Source organism: Diplotaxodon limnothrissa, linkage group LG19, assembly GCF_057381915.1.
Source record: "Diplotaxodon limnothrissa isolate DT_005_m linkage group LG19, D_limnothrissa_male_GT1.1, whole genome shotgun sequence".
Lineage (NCBI taxonomy): Eukaryota > Metazoa > Chordata > Actinopteri > Cichliformes > Cichlidae > Diplotaxodon > Diplotaxodon limnothrissa.
Genome location: NC_140614.1, coordinates 22143894 through 22163790, shown reverse-complemented (window position 1 = coordinate 22163790; position 19897 = coordinate 22143894). Strand labels below are relative to the sequence as shown.

The 19897-nt window shown below is 37.7% G+C and overlaps 2 protein-coding genes across 2 annotated transcripts; both read right to left on the bottom strand.

Moving 5' to 3' along the window:
* Nucleotides 1–1108: 1108 nt before the first annotated feature.
* Nucleotides 1109–7499, bottom strand: LOC146612183 (eukaryotic translation initiation factor 5A-1-like). The gene is made up of 5 exons (XM_085342646.1): nt 7428–7499; nt 6232–6412; nt 5997–6101; nt 2476–2607; nt 1109–2086 (listed from the first exon to the last, which is right to left on the bottom strand). The coding sequence occupies exons 2-5, from the start codon at nt 6391–6393 to the stop codon at nt 2024–2026; spliced, it is 462 nt and encodes a 153-aa protein (XP_085198772.1). The 5' UTR covers nt 6394–6412; nt 7428–7499; the 3' UTR covers nt 1109–2023.
* A 1603-nt stretch (nt 7500–9102) lies between these two features.
* Nucleotides 9103–17948, bottom strand: slc2a2 (solute carrier family 2 member 2). Its single transcript, XM_085343432.1, has 12 exons — nt 17861–17948; nt 14771–14866; nt 13707–13903; nt 13414–13538; nt 13085–13200; nt 12829–12991; nt 12225–12331; nt 11824–11904; nt 11601–11705; nt 11273–11374; nt 10649–10852; nt 9103–10528 (listed from the first exon to the last, which is right to left on the bottom strand). The coding sequence occupies exons 1-12, from the start codon at nt 17873–17875 to the stop codon at nt 10337–10339; spliced, it is 1503 nt and encodes a 500-aa protein (XP_085199558.1). The 5' UTR covers nt 17876–17948; the 3' UTR covers nt 9103–10336.
* Nucleotides 17949–19897: the final 1949 nt, after the last annotated feature.

Sequence of the window (19897 nt, the reverse complement as noted above, 5' to 3'; positions counted from 1 at the left end):
CACAGTGTCTTGTTGGAGAAATTTTAAGTTGTCCATTCCAGTTTAGCTGTAAGGGAACAAAGGTTTTTAGAAGACCAGGTTGCACACTGAATAGGTACAGTATGAATACAATTATTACAAAACACACAATTTGCTGACAGATGTAATGGAATATTAAGCTTAGATTCAAGTCCAAGCAACAAAAACACAAAACAATAATAACATTACAGAGCAGCTGTTGTTGTGCAAAGGAAAAAGAATATCTTCCAATGTTTATTACAACCTGTGTTCACATAAATGTAAGAAGTCTGGTTGTTGTAGATTTTTAGCAATGACCTAACGTCATAACCATCATGTAAACATTTTCTCTACATGGTGTAAGGGACTGGGGGACTTCGGCTACAGAAAGCTACAGTTTTAAATGCATTTGCTTAACTGAGGTTTGAACAGGGTTTGTACAACAACAAAGATTCATGACTAAAAATGAATAGCTAGTGTTAGAATGTATACACACATGGACACTTGTAACCAAAAACCAAAAGGCAGACTAAAACCTCTAACCAGTCTGATTAATTCATCTACACAAGCTAAACAGGAGGGTTTTTGTACACTCTTGAAACAGTATCCAAATGCTCAGCTCAAAAAACAAAACAAGAAAAAAGAAAAAACTGACTGCAATGCTTTAAATTTAGTTAGCAATGCTAATACTCTCAAAACACTACATTCAGTTTTTATTTTCCATTAGGAGGTAGGGGAGAAAACCAACAATACCAGCATATAAATGCAGGTTCTCTAGCAACATTGATGCAGTGCATGTAAACACATTCTGATTTCCTGCCATTACCTGATGTCTCCGAGGAACAGTTTGTGAATGGAGAAGTAATTAACCTAAGCAATATGTAATAAAACTCCTTGTGAGGCATTTTAGACTAGAAAATAGACCTGCTTACTCAACTACTCTGTAACTACCATTTTCCCACTTTTCTAATTTCTGCTCGTCATGAATGTCACAACAAGAATTGGATAACTCAAAGTATAACTTCCACAGATTTTGCTACATCATACAATATTTTGACAATTTCTGCCAAAAAAAGAAAAATGATATCAGTAGCATTCTGAGAATGCGAAATGTACTTGTCAATAGAGACAAAACTGTTGGAATTAAAATAAAGAGTTTAAGACTAAATAGCACATGTTTTTAAGTGTTTTGTTCTTTTAAAATCAGTTTCTATACATCTGACAGCTTGTAAAGGCCTCAAGTGAAAGGAAAGTTTTATAGCATAGAGGAGAATATGGCCCCACCCAATCACCCCATTATGGCCTGTTCAGCTTCATAACAGCTGAGACTGCAAAAAAAAAAAATTTAAAAAAAAAAAAAAAAAGGCCCATCTTGAGTCCTGGCTATGAGCTATAGAAATCCTGCCATGAGTAAGTAAAATTCTCATTTACATAAATTCATAGCTGCTAGTCATGAATGTGCATGCAGATGACTGTGCGTCACTTGTAAAGGCAGGCAGATATAGTCAAGCTACTAATAACGTTAATGCTTTAGGGTCTCTTAACTGTGCAATGATTATAGCTGGAGCAAATATCAGCCAGCTGAATTTGAATTATTTTACGGGAAACATTAAAGAGAATAAATCAGGTACAGCATCTAACCCTGTAAACATAAGCCATGTTTACAGGCATCTGAAAATGTTTAACTTTTTTAAAAATAAAACATAATTTAAAAGCAAATACACGTAACGAGTACTCAAACAGGAATGTTATGGAGTGCTGAAATATTTGTAGGAAATACTGGAATAATATCAGCACCCACTGCAAAGTTATGCTGTGATGGCAAGGGGAAGATGACTGTTTAGAGAGAATGCCAGTCACGTCTGAGCTTTAGATAGAGAAGAAGCTGACCACGTCCAGTTTCTGGATTTTAGCTGACAGCAGCAAATCTGGTGGCGGTGTGGGGCAAAGGCCAGTAGCTTTGGTGAGGCTCCAAAACCATAATGGAGGATAGGATTGTGAGGTCTCCAGCGTTGTCCTTGACTTATTAGGAAGTCATGGTCTTCGTGCCCACTACATGCTCTTCATCTATAGCTTTTAACACAGAGACCTGAAAATGGAAAGGAATTAAGATCTGGGTCCAGTATTCTCACATCACCTTGATTTTTATGTATATATTTTATGCAAATATGTTTGATCCAGTATGGCATGATGACTTCTCAAATTGATAGGCCAGGACATTTCTACCACTAAAACATGTTAAAGTACACTAGTACACTTTAAAATAGCACATAAGAATACAAGTGTTCTAGACTAACGTAAGGAATTTTTCTTAATTATTACATTATTAAAATGGACACTAAGTAAATATAGTGAAGACAGCAGAGTTCATTTATGACTAAATGAAATGCAATATATCAGAAAATATCCAAATAAATTTGCTTCTAAAATTTATTTGGATTTTAGAACTTTTTTTTTTTTCAGGACACAGGAACTCACCATAAACTGGTCCCCGTTAGTGAACCTCCTCTCAATCTCTTTTCCCAGGTCATTGTCTGGCAATTTAAGGTCCTCTCTGGTTTCTCCGTTGTCATCCATCAGAGCCAAGAAACCATCAGCCACATCAATTACCTAAATTTGCCATTGTAAACAGAATGGAAGAGGTTAATAGTTTAGGAAATCATAAGAGTGATTCAAGTACTTTTTCCTATTGCAATTGCTGTAAACATTAATTTTAATGCTTTCTTCATAACACTGTGGTGATTCACACCAACAGAAAGCATTTACTGTGAAGCAGCAATACACAGAACATTGTGGTTTAGATCAATAACAAAGCCCTAAAAACAAGAAAACGTTTATAAAAATAAAATTAAAAAATTAAAAGGAGGCAGTATATATTGTAACTTGACTTTAGGTTAAGACTGGCAATATGACCTCAAATCAAAAATCACAAATTAATTGAACATTTTACCCTCATTCTAATTCATGAATGATTATTTTATATGTAAATATGTTGAACTACTAAAGCTGGGAGATTTTTTTACACTATTATAACTGTGCCTCTAAGTGTTGTAGCTGTATATTGCAGTGGTTTCACCTAAAATATTAAAAGAATGTCTTTTGTCACTATACACATGAGATTCTTCTACCCAGTGCAGACATGTGGGAAAAGAAGAAGGGGGGGGGGGGGGCACTATATACATATGAACAGTCCTAATTCAAAAAAATATCCATTATACAAATATACAAATTAGGGCTGTGCAATATGTCCCAAAATCTCATATCCCGATATAAGACATTTCTCATCCCGATAGCGACATACCACAAAATAGTGCATTTTCTGTAAATTCTGCGAATCTCGGGGAATTCTATTTGTGTGAAGTGTTTTCAGTTGGCCGTCGTGTACCTGGAGTCGAGTGTTTTGACTGATCCATGAAACTGCTGCGGGGAAAAGCCTTTTCTCAAGTTTGAGTCTAAGGTTTATTTTGAGCACCTAATGACTCTTTTTTTTTTTTGCTTCTCATCTGTAAACTCTCCACACTCTTACACATGAGTCTTGCGTAGCTAGTAGAAGTGGTTTGTCGTGTTTGAGTCTGTGGTGGGGACTGGTTTGCGGCATAATTTGCATAGTACAGTTTTCTGGTTCGTGTCAGACTTTTCATAACCAAACTATATCCATGCTACAGAGGTAGCCCCTCGTTTAGGAATAAGATCCGTGATTTGTTTTGACTGGTTTTTCTGTTTGGACCTACCTGGTTCTCCCTCATCTCCACTGGCTATGTTGGTATTCTCTGTGGTGACCATCCAAACAAGGAAAAGATCTTGCCGTAAACATTGTACTTTGCAACATCACGAAACTAACGACAGCGTATAATATGAAACGATAGACATTTTAATTTCAACATCTGATATATTTCGTCATATCGCACAGCCCTAATACAAATATTGGGAAAAAATAACACTTCATTTCTAATTTTTATGCATTTACCGTGTGGGTTATATATTGCACAGTGGTATTCTGGGCTAGAGGAAAAACCCTATTATTTTATACATACTACAACCAGAAGGAACTAGTACCTGATGCCAATTACATGGAATTTACGAGATTATTAAGTTAGTGACACCAAATTAAGGTAGAGCTGGGCGATAGAACGATAACGATATGTATTGCGAAATAACTTTTTCTCGATAGAAAAATTAAACTATTGCGATAGGCCTCGCCGCTCTTGTCCTCTTTAAAAAAAAAAAAAAAAAACAGCCAATCCAAATTAAGTAGCGCAGAACCGAACCAATCACAGCCTCAGCATCACGTCGCGTGACTTGTTACGTATAGCACAAGTGCCAAGCCGCACATGTGTATTTGTTTGGGAAGCAGCCAGCCGCTTTGCCGCCCGGGTAATGGAGGAAATGAGTGTGCCGACTAGAGAAAAATCAACCGAGAGCGTGACCGAAGGTTACTGAAGAGAACACAGATGATGGTTCCAATGCCGGAGAGATTGTCGAACGGAAGAGCCATAGAAGTTCCGTAGTGTGAAGGTATTTCGGCCATTTCAAGTCTGAGAAAAAAAAAACAGTAGCGCGCACTGTAAATTGTGCCGAAAGCAAGTCTGGAAATACAATAAACCGGTGCATGCTCAATCTCTGACTGGAAGCGCTAATTCGTCATTCGGCTTTTGTCAGACTAAAGTAACTGTTAAAACTGTTTGAAAAGCTAAGCTATACAACAAGGAGAGATTGAGAATTTCCTTTTAGTTCTCAGTTTATTTGATATTGACAAAAGTTAGTCAATTTTGTCTGTTCTTCTGTAAAACAAACTAAGATTTATTTTTAGAATTAATATTTTGTTTCTAAGTGGAATTGACAATTTAGTAGTCTGTTTTGTTTGTTCTATTTTGAAACTTAAACGCTTTAGCAGCTGCCTTTTGTGTAGTTTGCAAGATTTGCCTTTATTTATCTGAAAAAGTCTCATGTTCCTTAAGTACATCTACCCTGTTGAACTTATTATGGGAAATAAATATTTAAATCAAAACAAGCTGCTGATTATTTCACATTTTACTTGTGAGCAACGGCACATTTAAATCTTACAAATATAGTTATTTGGCTTATATCGTGATAGATATCGTTATCGCCTGAAATGAAAAAACATATCGTGATATGAAAAAATCTTATATCGCCCAGCTCTAATTTAAGGTAACAGTAGTATAATTTTTACATCTGTGTATCATTTGATGTTGCTACAAGATCCAGATGATGCAATTCCCAAACAGTGCAAGATGGCTGATTACTCACTTTGAACTCAGTATAGATCAAGCCCCCGTCTTAGGTTTTGGGTCTCACATAACTATTGTTTAACATCCCCAGTATCTGCTGCATTTGCAGTTACAGCAATTATCATTTCTCATTCAAATTTAAACTTAGCAGTCTAGCAATGTGCTCTGTCATTCTTTGTTGTACATGTGCCTATCAGGGACAGTGTCATGTACAGTCTTTAATTCTAAACCATTACCAAAAAAAAAAAGTGCACACTACGTGGAAAAGCACCTAGACAACCGCAGACACCAAAGAAGTTGTGAAGTGTATGGTCTGGGTGGCACATCTATACAAAGCCTGAAATCTGTCACGTGGGCCTCTATACATCCATAGGTAGAACGTAACATAATAAACCACCACCAGTAAAATGCAAATTATAAGACTCATTTGCTACATAGAAGATTTCATTATACGAAGAAAAAGATGCATTTTCTGAAAACTACGGCCTCTAAATAGCCCAACAGTTAGAGAAGACTGCTTATTGGTCAATCCAAAACCTGACCGACCAGTCTGATGCCTGTATATATTTTTTTAAACATACTGAAGCAACACTTCAGCTCTGATAAATGAGACACACCCCTTCAGCAGTCAAACCATTCATTCCTTTCACGCTTTAAACAAATTTCCAAACAGTTACTACCCTTTAGTACTAAATTGTTTAACCTGCACAGCAAGCAATATTGCAAGATATGTCCAAAAGAAACATTCACCTGATAGTCTTTCCTTGTTATATTTGGAACATCCATGTTGTGGGTAGATGGGCAGATATCTTCATACTTTTTCTGTGTAAAGATGTCAAGTCCAGTAAGGTGAACCTGGGAACAATGAACTGATTAGAGCTTACCTTGTGCCAAAGAAGCATTCTGTATTACTTGTACAACTGAGACCCATCAGGCTAAAGTTCCTTAAGCGCTGAATTCTAAAGTATAGACAAAGTGGTTTTACCTTTGCATGTCCATGCTTGCCAGTCTTGGAGGTAGACATGTCAACTATCTTACAGGGACGTCCTTTCAGCATGACATAGCCATTCTTCCTCAGTGCAGAGCACTGCATTGGGTATGTTGTAGAGGCCCCAGCATCAGCAGTGGAGAAATCATCATCTGCCATAGTGGATCCACAGGTTGTACTGTATCACCAGGATACATTTTTTTAAATTAAAAAATATATATACAATAAAAAATAACAATGATAATAAGATGATGATTTAACAAAGAATTTGATTAATATGATTTGTATAGTGTCAAAAACCAATGGCCCATTGCAAGTTTACAAGAGGAATTATATAAGTGACATTAAAAAGTGAGTAATCAGCACAGATTTCCAGATTATAAACATGACAACTTAGCTCAATCTATCACAATTCAATACTTGATCTAATGTCAGCCATCCCTTTCGAATTACTTTGAGTTTGTTTACTTTGCATTTGTTTTAAAATAATTATTGCATTATTCTAAAAGTTCAATAAAGCTATAATTTTAACATGCATTCCCCAAACTAGTGTAAACATTTCTAGGCGTTGCACCCATACACGGCATCCAAGCTGCCTGCTATCCACCCGAAAAGCTAACGGCTAACGTCATATGTGAATGTGCTAAATCTATTTGGACACCAAGCTGTTGGGTTCCCAAATGTTCCCATAAACACTACTAAGTGGAAAAAAATAATACTCCAACAAGGTAACTTGTCAGCCACCCTTTTCGTTCACTGGGTCAAAACAAAAGGTCGCGTTTTTCTCACACTGGCTAGGCTGCTAAGGTTAGACAAGCCCCATTAACGACCTAGTAGGTTACGTGGCAGCTGGGCCAGATGATCATCCGCCACTACAGCTTTAAAACAGTACGCTAACCGCACCTTCATCCTGTCCCTTTTCTGTCATACTTAGCCACGTTAGCTCGCTAACCCAACCTACATCCACTGACACTGGATAACGATACTGCTGCTAATGTTAGCTTGACAACAGTGCTAAATAAAAACCTCAACGAGCGCCCACTAATTCCAAGTTACCGACAAACTGTCGAGATAACGAATGCATCACAGTGTTAGAGATGAGGTGAGTTTTCATTACACCGCAAACAAGCGCTGCACATAACGTCAGCGCTACTGTCAAAAATATTAAACTTGAGCCTGAACATTTAGCTTACCTTATATCTTAAAGAGAAAAGGGAGAGTCACTTCGCATGCGTGGAGCTTTTGTACCGCATGAGAAGCGGAGAGGGCAGGTACGGGCTCCGGTGGCATGTGTGACGTGTTAGTAGGAGGAGGGTGGGGGCGCTCATATAAACGTTGCAACGTTATGCGCTGGAGCGCAGTGGCTTCCTGGAGGTAACTTCCGCCCTGCCTTGCACACCTGTACAGACCTATCCAAAAAAGCCTTTTTTTTTTTTAAAGTCCCCCTGCATCAACAGTAGGCTATATGAAAACTAGTGAAGTGTTTTAAAGCATTTATGAGCTCATTTAATTCGAATCTTCAAATCAAATCATGTAAAACAGGGACCCCTACATAATAAGTACACCCAGGTCCACATTTTTGGGCAAAGCACAGTTTTTGTAGTTTTGATTCTGTACACCATCAGAATGGTTTTTAAATCAAACAGTCAAGACATGATGTGCTTGAAGTTCAGACCTTCAGGTTTAATTCACTGGGTTTAATGAAAATAGTGCATTACTGTTTAGAAATTACAGCTATTTTTATGCATGGTCCACTAGAGGCTCAAAATTAATTTGATAAACTTTTTTAAAATAAATATTTTTAAATATACTTTGCATGCAGTGTATGAAGTCTAGAGGGCATGGACATCACTAAATGTTGCATTTCCTCCTTTGAAATGCTCTGATAGGCCTTTATTGCAGCCACCTTACTGCTTGTTTATGGGTATCTCTGTCTTTAATTTTCTTTTCCCTAATTGAAAAGCATGCTCTACTGGAGAGATTAGGAAAAGAGATTGATAAGAGATTGCTTTTTCAGAGCTGTTCAGGCTTTTTGAGATGTTTTCTGTCTAATCTGGCCTTCTTGTTTTGTGTTTTGTACACCCTCTGTATTTCTGTTCATGAAGACATCTCTTGAATGTAGACCTTGACAATTATATACCTCCTTGAGAGTGTTCTTGACATGGTTAGATGTTGTGAAGTTGTTTTTTTTTATTCCAAAGATAGAATTTATGATGATCCATGTTATTTGACCCCTTTTCGGGTCTTTTGGTGTTGCTGAGCTAATCAGTGCAGGCAGATAAATTCAGTCCAGAGTTTCCATGATGTCTTCATTTGCCGTTTGTCCATCAGTGAAATGTAATAAAACAGCGAAATGAAAATTGTGATTTAAAATACTTCTTTTATTTTTTCTTGTACAAAGAAAATCAGACAATATATTTTCTTAAAAGCATAACATATATGGCCTGTTAACTTGTAATGTGAACATTAAAATTTATATATATTTCTCTAGGGCAAAGGTTGTTATTGTTGTGGTTAAAGATAAACATAGATAGAGAAAGCACCATCCTGTGTTTCCATGTGTGCATTAACCCATGATGATTTTAATTTACAACACAACAGTGGTGCTTATACAGTGAAGTGATGACACTGACAACTGCAAATTGGTCTTGAATTATTCCCTGGGTGTTGCTGGGGGCTGCGTAAAACAGATTGTGTTTCAGGGTAAGCAGATGTGTCTGAAAGCAAAGTAAATTTCTTCTATTATCAGTTAAACACCCATCTCCAACCATCTGTTCTCTGAACTCCTTGACTCTTTGCATGGAATTTCCAAAGTGAATGGTCTTTTTTGTGTGTTGCTACATACTGTAAACACACAAAGTTCCTCCATTTTTCCGTTTTTCTTTTTTTTTTTTTTTACAGGTGCACTTTGTAAGATGATGCAGAAATTAATAATAATAATTATAATATAAATCTTTATCAGTCTTTAAAATCACATCTAATACGTCACTTCAATCTAAACTGAGTATAAATAAATGTTCTTTCAAATTCACGTAATTTAACATCACAACAGGGACTACACCATGATTAGCTTTCAAAGCACTGATCAGTTTTACAAAGTAAACAAAGGCTTGCACTCACTATTAATATAATCACTGGGTAACTTCATTTGTGTAAGACACATACATGGATATACATACATTATTCTGCAGATTAAAGGTGACATGCTCCTGTAAGTCAATAATATCCGGTGGTGGCAGCTAAACATTCATACAGCATAGTCATACACTTTAATAGTTTGTTGTCTCTTGTGTTTCAAGTTTTAACTTCAGTGCTGTTTCATTAGCTCATTCATTAAGTTTTAAGTTTTTTCATGCTTTAATGCCAATAGCCAGCACTATTTTTTATAACCACTTGGGGGCAGAAGATTAAAGCTGATAAGCTGAGTATTTTACACACTAGCACAAAGAGCAAAATTAGTATTAATTTGAAACCCAGGATGAATTCAAATCCAATATTCATTCTCCTTTTTGCTCTATTTTTTGCTCTCCCCTTGTTCATATGCCGACATCTAGCTCTTTAGCTCCTAAATATGTCAGTATTCATAAGCCAGTCTCTATTCAGTTTTGGTCTTGAGTAGGTAGTTTACATTTAGTTTATATACTTAAAAATAATAATGTGCAGTGGCTGTAAATATCACTATGAGGATGATAAAAGAGAACCAAAACAGTAGTAAGTATCCTGGAAACTAACGATGCTACACATATAAACTAAGTTTCGTAGAGCTGAGGTGAACTGCAGAGTTGGGTTGTAATTTTCTGTAGTCAGTCATGTCATGTTATTTGTTGTCAGTGTAAAATGATTGTAGCTTCTTTGAAAGTTTCCCTCATATTTTGATAAAATGTAAACCTTTCTCCATGCATAACGGAAACATGACACTTTCCAACATTTCAGCGTTGGTTTTTGTGTAGTTCACAAGCCTTAAAAAATTTCTCTTTAACAAATCAGGTGGTCGTTATAACGCTAAATTGATAAGTGTGTGATAAACGAGCATCTAGGAAATAATATCGAATATACACTTGTATATCATAGAATAAGACTTCAAAAGCAAACAGCTTTTGTTTTAGGCATTTGTGGATGATTTAAGCTCTTGCAGTTCACTATTATCTGTAGGGATCCAACGTCCCTTGTGGAAGATAGCAGCAATCTCTTCAAAGGATTTGCCCTTGGTTTCCGGCACCCGAAAATAAATAAATAGTACGAAGCCAAGAAGCAGCACGGCAAACAGGATGAACACGTAAGAACCCAACCAATCCTGATGAGAAATATTAAAAACACAAATCAGGAATTATTAGTGAAGCTGAGATATGTCAACCTATTTGGGTTCACGAGAAGCACAAGTTTACATTGCCTATGTGTGTCTTTTCCCCCTCACCTGTATATACTGAAAGGTCATGCCTATGATGAAGTTGCAGGTCCAGTTACAGCAGCCAGCTAGAGCAATAGCAGCAGGTCGAGGTCCCTGGCTGAACAGTTCAGCCACTATGAACCACGGAATGGGACCAGGCCCAATCTCAAAGAAACTTACAAAGAGGAAGATAGCTGACATGCTGACGTAGCTCATCCACGAATATTCATTCTGGAGGAAAGAGCACATCAATCAAGAAAAACATTTTTATTCAAATTTATGGACATTAAAAAGGAAAAAATGCGCTTTGAGCACTTTTTGTTACTTTCTGTTCATAGGCGTGTCTCACTGAGTATGCACAAGAAATGTAGGAGCTCTCTCTGCAGAACCCAACCTTCCAGCTATTTTTTCTGGCTTTATTCCCGACTCAAAATGACATCTGAACTTAACACATAATAATATTCTATAATTATCTTTAAATGTAATTATGCAATTGCCTGTTTTATACAGTCTTTTTGTTTGCTTTACTTTTAAAATACAGACTGATAAACAAGTTGATCAAGATATCAACAGTGATGTAACTTTTCTGCACTACATAATATGATCAAAGCATTGCAAAAAGACTGAGGGTGTGAATCTGAAGTGACAAACCTGCAATTTGAGGCCCACTGTCATGGCAACAGCACAGCAACACATTCCCCCAAGACCAACCAGAGTTAGGGTGCGTCTGCCAGCCCTGTCCACCAGTGCCACCTGGAACACATATATACATATAAATGTGTGTGTGTGTGTGTGTGTGTGTGTGTGTGTGTGTGTGTGTGTGTGTGTGTGTGTGTGTGTGTGTGTGTGTGTGTGTGTGTGTGTGTTTACATGTATGTAACAGTGTGTAGATTGAAGAAACAATACTATGCCAGTACATGGTTCCTGTTTTACATTTTTTGCAAGTTTATGTGTGTTTTGTATTCATATTGCTACTCACAGACACCATAGTGAAGATCATGTTGATGACCCCGACTCCTATAGTGGCATAAACTGGATGACTGACACCAGCTCGAGAGAAGATAGCCGTAGAGTAGTAAAAGATCTTAAAGAGAAAACAAGCAAAGGTTTTCTTGACACTCTGAGTGGTTGCATACTCAGGAAAAGTCACAGGTCTGTAGTCAATTAACTCAGACAGAGTTAAAACTGCTTTTTCCACTCACAGCATTGATGCCAGACAACTGCTGGGAGAGGTGCATCATGAGGGCAACAACCAGCTGTTTTCTGTATACAGAAGAGCAGATCTGGGAGAGAACAGACAAAAGTGAAATATTGTTTTAAAAAAAAACAACTTTTTTTTTTTTGATAAATTTGTGTGAATGGTGTTTTTTTTCCTCCCTATCTTTGGGGAATTCAGTGGAAATACCAGAATGCTGTATTATACACTCAGAAATATTCTGGTTGCAATATTATTTCTAGTGGCTCAGGCTATTTGAAATACAAAAATAACTGTTTTAAAGCCATAAAACCTGAACTTTTCTTTTGAGGTGCTGCTGAAATATTGACATTTTGTGAAAATGAATGGTAAACGGTGTATAAACAATAAAACTGCACAGACACCTACCAAAGAAAAGATAGAGACTCTGGCCTCTTTGTTTGCCTCTTCTTTTTCCCTTCTCATCTCTTCCAGATCCATAGTTGGATCATACGGCCCCTTTAGACGACACAGACCTGAAACAAATCATAAAATTTTCCAATTCCTTACTTAAATAACTGTTGTAGGACTATAATTTAAAATGTCCTGTACAGTTAAAAACATGCTTTTAAAAATGGCTTTAATATGGGAGGCAAAATGCTGGCGTTAATTGTTTGAGTGTTCCTGGAGAGCAGAAAAGCACTATAAAAGAATCAGTAAATGTGCCAAAAAGTATTGCCAGAGAAAAGTAAAAGCTATTTAGGAATCTTGGAAATTCAGTTATTCGCCATATTGCCAGGAGTTGCCAGGAGTGCCTATCAAGGTCTCCAAAAATAATAAAAACACTTCCCCGGTGTCCTGTTTTTTGGTCTTTTTGTTTTTGTTATCCTCTATTTTTACTCTTTGTTCTAAGCTAAACAAACCAGCTGCCAACAGTGTGTCTAATACCTCTCATGTGCAATAATTTACCCAAGCGTACTGCCAAAATATACATTTGAAAGTTCCACGATGAGGAGTAAGTTTCTGTACTTACTTTGTCGAGCCTCTTGCTCCTTGCCCAATAGGATGTAAAGGTATCGTGGACTCTCAGGACAAAGAGGCAGCAGAAGGGATTGTAATATTGCTGGAGCTCCAGACAGACCAAGCAACAGGGGCCACATTTTATCATTACCAAGCGCAAAATCCAAACCTATTACCTGCATCAACATATACATTTCAGATTATATCCTCCATGTGCTCTTGAGCAAAGATGATGTGCATGTACATGTGCGTGGATGACTGTAGCTCACCTGGCTGATTAGAATGCCAATGACAACAGCGAGCTGGTGTAATGCTCCCAGAGCCCCTCTGTAAGCTTTTGGTGCAATCTCCCCAATGTACATAGGGACTAGCCCAGATGCCAGACCTTAAATATGCATTATAAGTGAAACCATTTAAATTAATACATTTGCAGTTACAGATACGACAGTATAACAAGACTGTTGTTTAATGTCCATGTGCAATTTAGGAACTCTTGTTCATTTAGAAATCCCAGCGCAGTGTTTCCATAAAACCCTTAAACACTGTGATTTCATTATGTGAGTGTTGATTGAAGACTGTAAGATGTTCGTTAATGTACCACAATAGAAACCCATAACAGCGCGGCCTGAGATGACCATGATGTGTGGCTTCCACATCTTACAAAGACCCATCAGCAGTCCAGCTGCTACAGCCAGAACATTGACCATTAACATCCCTTTTACCCTGCAAAACAAGAGAAAGTAAACTGACAGTTTAATACAAAAAATGTTCCTCCCTAAACTTGCTACATCACTCCTGTCGTTAGTCTAATCATTTTCCATACTCTAGCTTTTAGTTTTTTAACCAAATTTGTTTCACTTGTGCCATTTTAATTCATTTTTCTTTTCTTACCTCCCTTTCCGATCACCCACAAATCCAACCAAGAAGGAGGATACCATGCCACCGATGGAGAAGATTGCCACTGACAATGACCAATACATGATCACAGAAGGGTGGTGACCTGGGTCTTCTTCTGTGATGTTTTCTGATGAACCAGCAGCCCTTTCTGTCCACACACCCAGGGACTGGCCATAACTCTTTTCAATGATCTACAATACAGACACAGACATGTTATGAAACAGTACGAGGAAGGCTGCAAACATAGAGATAGACTTGACTCAAAATTTGCTTGCACAAATAAATACAAATATGTTGCATCCAAACGTGAAGTCCTATAGGGAGAAAATCCACCATGAACATCCCTCAGTATACACAGTTTATACAAATGTATAGACAGATTTTGTTTTTTCACCACATTTCATAACAGTGTACAAAGAAGTTTCATCAAAGCACAGACAGTACATTAGTTAATTTTTTCTTCATTCATTTAATCATTTTCTTAACTTTTTGATGTTCATTACAAAGTTGCAATATTGATGATATACTGATAAATATAAAAGTTTTTAAATTTCAAATCTTCTGTAGTGAGGTGGTAGTGGAACCTGGCAGATTCTGGTTCACTATTCGGTGATGTTTTACCTGCTAAAACTATTCAGTTAGATTTAGGAAAAGATTATTGTTCGGTTTCAAATACGCCCACTCAAGCACTAACACTACACTGAAAGTTAAATGTACTGAGCGTGTAGAGGATCTTCCCAAGTGTGTATATGTGTGCTATAGTAATCAGAAGGTCATTTTTATCATCTCTTACAGTCCATGACTAAATTGGACAGAATGTAAACTTGCAACAATGGACAATAAGATTATTTTCAAACTTCACTGTCATTTCATTATTTAAAAATCCTATATCAGTCAATCTCTACTTCCCAGTCATCCAGTCTAGTGCTAAATATAAAGCTTACCTTACCTAACAATGTAATCAAAAAGCACCAAATTGCTACAGAATTTTACATCCCTCTTGTTCACCCTGGCTGGCAGGGACAATTGGGTAGCTTAGTAAGGGTGAAGTAGTCTACCTTTTGGGGTGCGTTGATGACTCCAAGACTGTATCCAAACTGTAGGGATCCCAGAGTGGCTGTGAACACAGCCAGAGCTAGAGTGCCTGTTAGCTGCTGCAGAAGTGAACAGTAATGATGAGTCCACAGAAATTAATAGACGAACAAACACAAGCTGCTTTATTTATAATAAACTCAGTGTTATTTCACAGTAGAAATAAAAATACAGTGCTGTGCGAAGGTCTGGAGCCACCTCTCAGTTCTTTATACAACACTATGGCTAACCCAATAACAGCCAGTTATTGAAACATGCAAATATACATGGAAATACAATCTATAAAGCAAAAATAAAGTTTATACAACTCCAATAAACTTGAAAGTGAATATTTGGTATGACCACCCTTATATAACCCATGTCATAAGCTGTGGTGGACCTCCCCGGAAATGTAATTACATGTCACACTGACAACTACTGTGATTAGCCTATTACGTAGCATCTCAACAGGAGTAACTATCAAGATATAAATTCCCTGATGTCAGGAAATTGCTGAAGGAGATTGTAGAAACTACTGGAATGGATTCAAGAAGAAGGGGGTGGGGGACAAGTGGGGACCCAGGAGGGAAAATGCCCCACCCTTTTATATATTTTTTTATTGTGGCTGGCACCAAGACACAACCACAGGTCAATTAATATACAGATAAGCATGAATGCCAGTGAGAGCACTGGCCACTTACATTGGTTACATAGCAGTCTTTACAGAGATTCACTGCAATCTCAGTCAGCCAAAATATATAATCTCTCCAGCATGTCCTGAGCTTGTAGGTCATACCCAAAAAAGAGGCATTTGGGAGGCATCCTGGTCTGATGCCAATGCCACCTCAGCAGCCGCCTTTCAGTGAAGAGGAATAGCAACTCTACTCTGAGCCTCTCCCACATGACCAAGCTCGACACCCTATGGCTAAGGCTAAGCAAAGACACCCTTCAGAGAAGAGAAAACTCATTCCTGCTGCTTGTATCCACAATTTTATTTTGTTGGTCACTGGCCACAGCTCATGGCCACAGGTGGGAGTAGGACCCTAGATCAACCTATAAAGCTTGAGATTTGCTTTTAAGCTCAGCTCCTTTAACTCAGCTCTCTGTCGAACTCCTGCTCCATTCTCCCCTCACTTGTGAACAAGACTCAGAGATCTTTAAACTACTCAATTTGGGGCAGGAACTCATCTCTGACCCAAAGTGGGCAGTCTACCATTAACCGAGAGCCATGGCTTTGCACTTGGAGGTGCTAATTCCCATTTCCTGCCAGTCACTTCACATTCAGCTCCAAACTGCTCTAACACAAGCTGGATGTAACTTCCTGAATGTTCAAGTTCAAGTTCAATTCAGATTGATGTATATAGCACCACAACACAACAGCAGGCACTTCAAGGCCCTTTGCATTGTAAGGTAAAGAGTGTACAGTAGCAGAGAAAATCTCAAAAACAAATGACCTCCTGTGAAAAAGATGGCAACAGTGGGAATGGAAAATTCAAATTTAAAAGGAAGAAAACTCTGGCAGAACCAGGCTTAGGAAGGGGCAGTCATCTGCCATGACTGGCCAAGGGTGAGGGGAGGAAGACAGCACAAAAGACACATTGTGAAAGAGACCCAGAGAATAATAATTACTAATCTCAGACAGAGTGGTGTTTGAACACCCAGTGATTAAAAAAGGGGAGCGAATGAGAAACATTCAGGCCCCAGCAGCTCAGGCTTTTTGCAGCATAACTAAGGGAGTATTCATGGTCACCTAATCTATATCTTTTATCAAAAAAGAAAATTTTATGCCTAATCTTACAAGTAAATATCTGTCTCCCATAAACAAACTGGGAGCTGGTTCCAAAGAAGAGGGCCCCAAAAACCTGCATCCCATATGACTTTGAAATATCCTTTTAATATTCTCATTATATACTACACAAAACAGTAAGAGAACCAACTAATCTGGAAAAAGCAGAGCTAATATCCAGAGTCCATGAAATCTGACCCCCTCTACGGGAACAGAAGCAACTAAAAACAACAGAAGCTGAACACAGTACAGACAGTTATAGCGCAAACATTTGCCTAATGATAAGCTCAGGGCATGCTGGCATGGGACAGGAGGAGTAAACAATTGCTGCTTTCCTACCTTTTGGGGGAGGAAAGGTAACATTTTTTTTTCAAGTACATTTTCCAGCTGAGCGTTAGACAGTCAGATCAACAGGTAGAGCATTATTCGCTCTACCTGCTTAGGCTGTTACTGCTACATTGCTCCATGACACCCAAATGGCTCTCTCTAGTAGGCAGGACATCTCCAAATTTCAGATAACCTCCAGTCTGGGATGAATGCAGCAGTGGAGTCCTTCTTCTTTAAAATGACAGACAGATATTGATTCCCTTTGATCCCATTACAATTTATATAATACTGATCATTGATAACTGACTTTATGACCCATTGTACATTAACGGTGCTAGTTTCAATCATTATGCAAATGTACAAGGTTGGGAAACTTGCAGTCAGCTGAGACTGAAGAAGTCACTTGGATGAGTGAAAATGCTACACCCACATGTACAGTGAATAACAAAATAAATAAAAACATGAATACTGTCATGTATTCCTGAAGAAGAAGAATAAAATTGAAGAAGGTCTAGCTCCTGAGGTATCCAGGCAGCAGGAATAAACACCAAACAGCAGAAATATATACAGACAAGAGGAGGACATACAAAAAAAGAGAAAGGCACACAAAAGAGGCAAAATGTAAAGAAATGAGGGGTGGCTCAAAGAGTTACTCCTTTATTCACCATTTCTGTAAATAAATGCTTTCACACAAAAGTAATTAAACAAGTTTAAGGTCTCTTTGAAGCAGACACATAATTTTAATCACGAGAGTGTCTTAAGCAAGGTAATAATGCAAGCAGGACGCCCTGATGATTAAAAGCCAGTGTCCTCTCGTTTAACAGTCTCTAAGCTTTTAGCATCTTTACGCCAACGACACCTGCTTTCAAACACTGCTTTCCATGAACCAGTAAAAGGAGATAGATATGTAGCCATTTATAAAGCGCAAAGAATGTAAAGAATGTACATGTCCAAATACGCTTACCTTTCCCGTCTTCATGCTGGGTCCAAAGTGTCAGGAGTTTAGCAATGATCAAGCAGCATGCCTGATTACACTGTGTCCACTGACTAAAGACAAACACACACATGGCACATGCACATAGATGCACACACATCCCAGGAAGACCTTTTACAAATAAATGAAGCAATAATATTCCTGATTTCAATGCACAAACCTACATACTACTATAGTATATCATATTTATGGCAAGTATAATGAGACAACGAAGAATTTACGTTGAAAAGTTCTGATCTAAAGATCTTCTGTGTGGTGCTTCCACTTGATTATTATGAAACATGACGTTTATATTGCAATTAAATATGGAATCCAAAGTTAGCATATTGTTGCTAAAAAATGCTTTTCTTGATAGGAGCAATGACATTATCTTTCTCTTCCTCTCACTCTTACACACACACACACACACACACACATTTGCTGTTAATGATATACTTGAGTGCTGGACTGGACAAAGTCTGAGGATCAGACGTGATACGAATGTGCAAACTTGCAAAAAACAACTGACTCTCTCATAAACATGTTTAGAAAGCACACAACTCGAGAAGAGTAATGCTAGTTTCATTTATTTCTCTCTTACAGCATCTCTTTTACAAAACAAATAAATCCCAAAACAGGACATTAGTAATGCTCTTTTAAAATAAAGAAAACAAGAATTAAATTGAATAAAGAATAAAGTGGTTTCGTCTTTGAAAGGAGAAACCTCAGTGTAATGACAGTCAGCATTTTCCAATGAGGGGAGCGAATTAAATGATTAACAAACACCTCAATAATGCCCCATTCCCACATGATCATTAATCAGACACAGAAATGCATGTGTGCACACATACACACACACACACACACACGGAAGACAGTGGTTTCTGCAGCTAAGCTCTTTATTGCTATAATGTTAGAGCCTGCTCCCCCTAACAGAGATCGGTAACCCTAAGTTACAGGTGCACAGTAACAGCTACTACTGTATATGGATGTGTAAAAAATCCTTGAAAATACAACAGAAAACATTCAACAATTTAACAGAAAATAAGAACTTCAATCAGAGGATCATTACTTTGAGAAACATGTCCATTTTTTGTGAACCAGAGAACCAATTTACTGAGAAATCTAAGAGCAAAGTTATTACAAAACAGGAGTCCATCTTTTTAAGCTCTGACTTTAAATTTAAACCATCACCAGGACTATTATATGTGGCAGGTGTGCCAGCTGGTTGCATTTCTGTTAAAGGTGTGAGTTTTAGGTCTTTAGTGGTTTTAATTTACTGCTCATGCAAAGTCTTCATATTTTCATAGTTACAGTAACTGAGTTCTACATGAGCTTCCCGAAGCTTGTCTCCAGGTGGTGGGATGATGACGGTTTTAATGTAAAGCCAAAATCGCCTCAATTTTGACAAGTAAAATCGATTTCATAATTTTGATGATTGAGCTGTGCAAAGTATTTGGACATATATGGCAAAGTTTCGTCATAATTAGTTGCTCCTTTCAAAGAATAATCAAACTCTTAAATTTGTTAATGTACATCTCCATAAGTGGAGAAAAATAACATCGCCAGTCAGTTACGTTAGATAATAACCTTCACAGAGATTAAAAAAAGAACAACCAAAAACAAACCTGTAATGTAACCATATCGGCCAAAAAAAAAAGCAGTAATCTTTTGGCCTCTGATTAAGTTTTGCTTACATCATGCTAGGCACTGTACAAACAGTTAGGAGCCAAAAATCAGAAGAACCAACCAAGGAGGAGCATGATTCAAGACGACCCCACAGTTGTTAACAACGAGTGCTTTCACATGCACACAGTATTTGGGATAGTAGCTCATATCCTGTTGAGGCTATGAGCTCTTTATATGCATTGTCATATTTCTGCAGCTAAGCGGCTGTAAGAGTGAACAGCCAAGACACTACTGTGTTCATGGAAACACACAAAACACCCCCCTCCCACCCCAAAATCAGCCATTAATATTGCCTATTTTAAACGTATGGTGTTCAGACACCAACTCATAAACTTCATA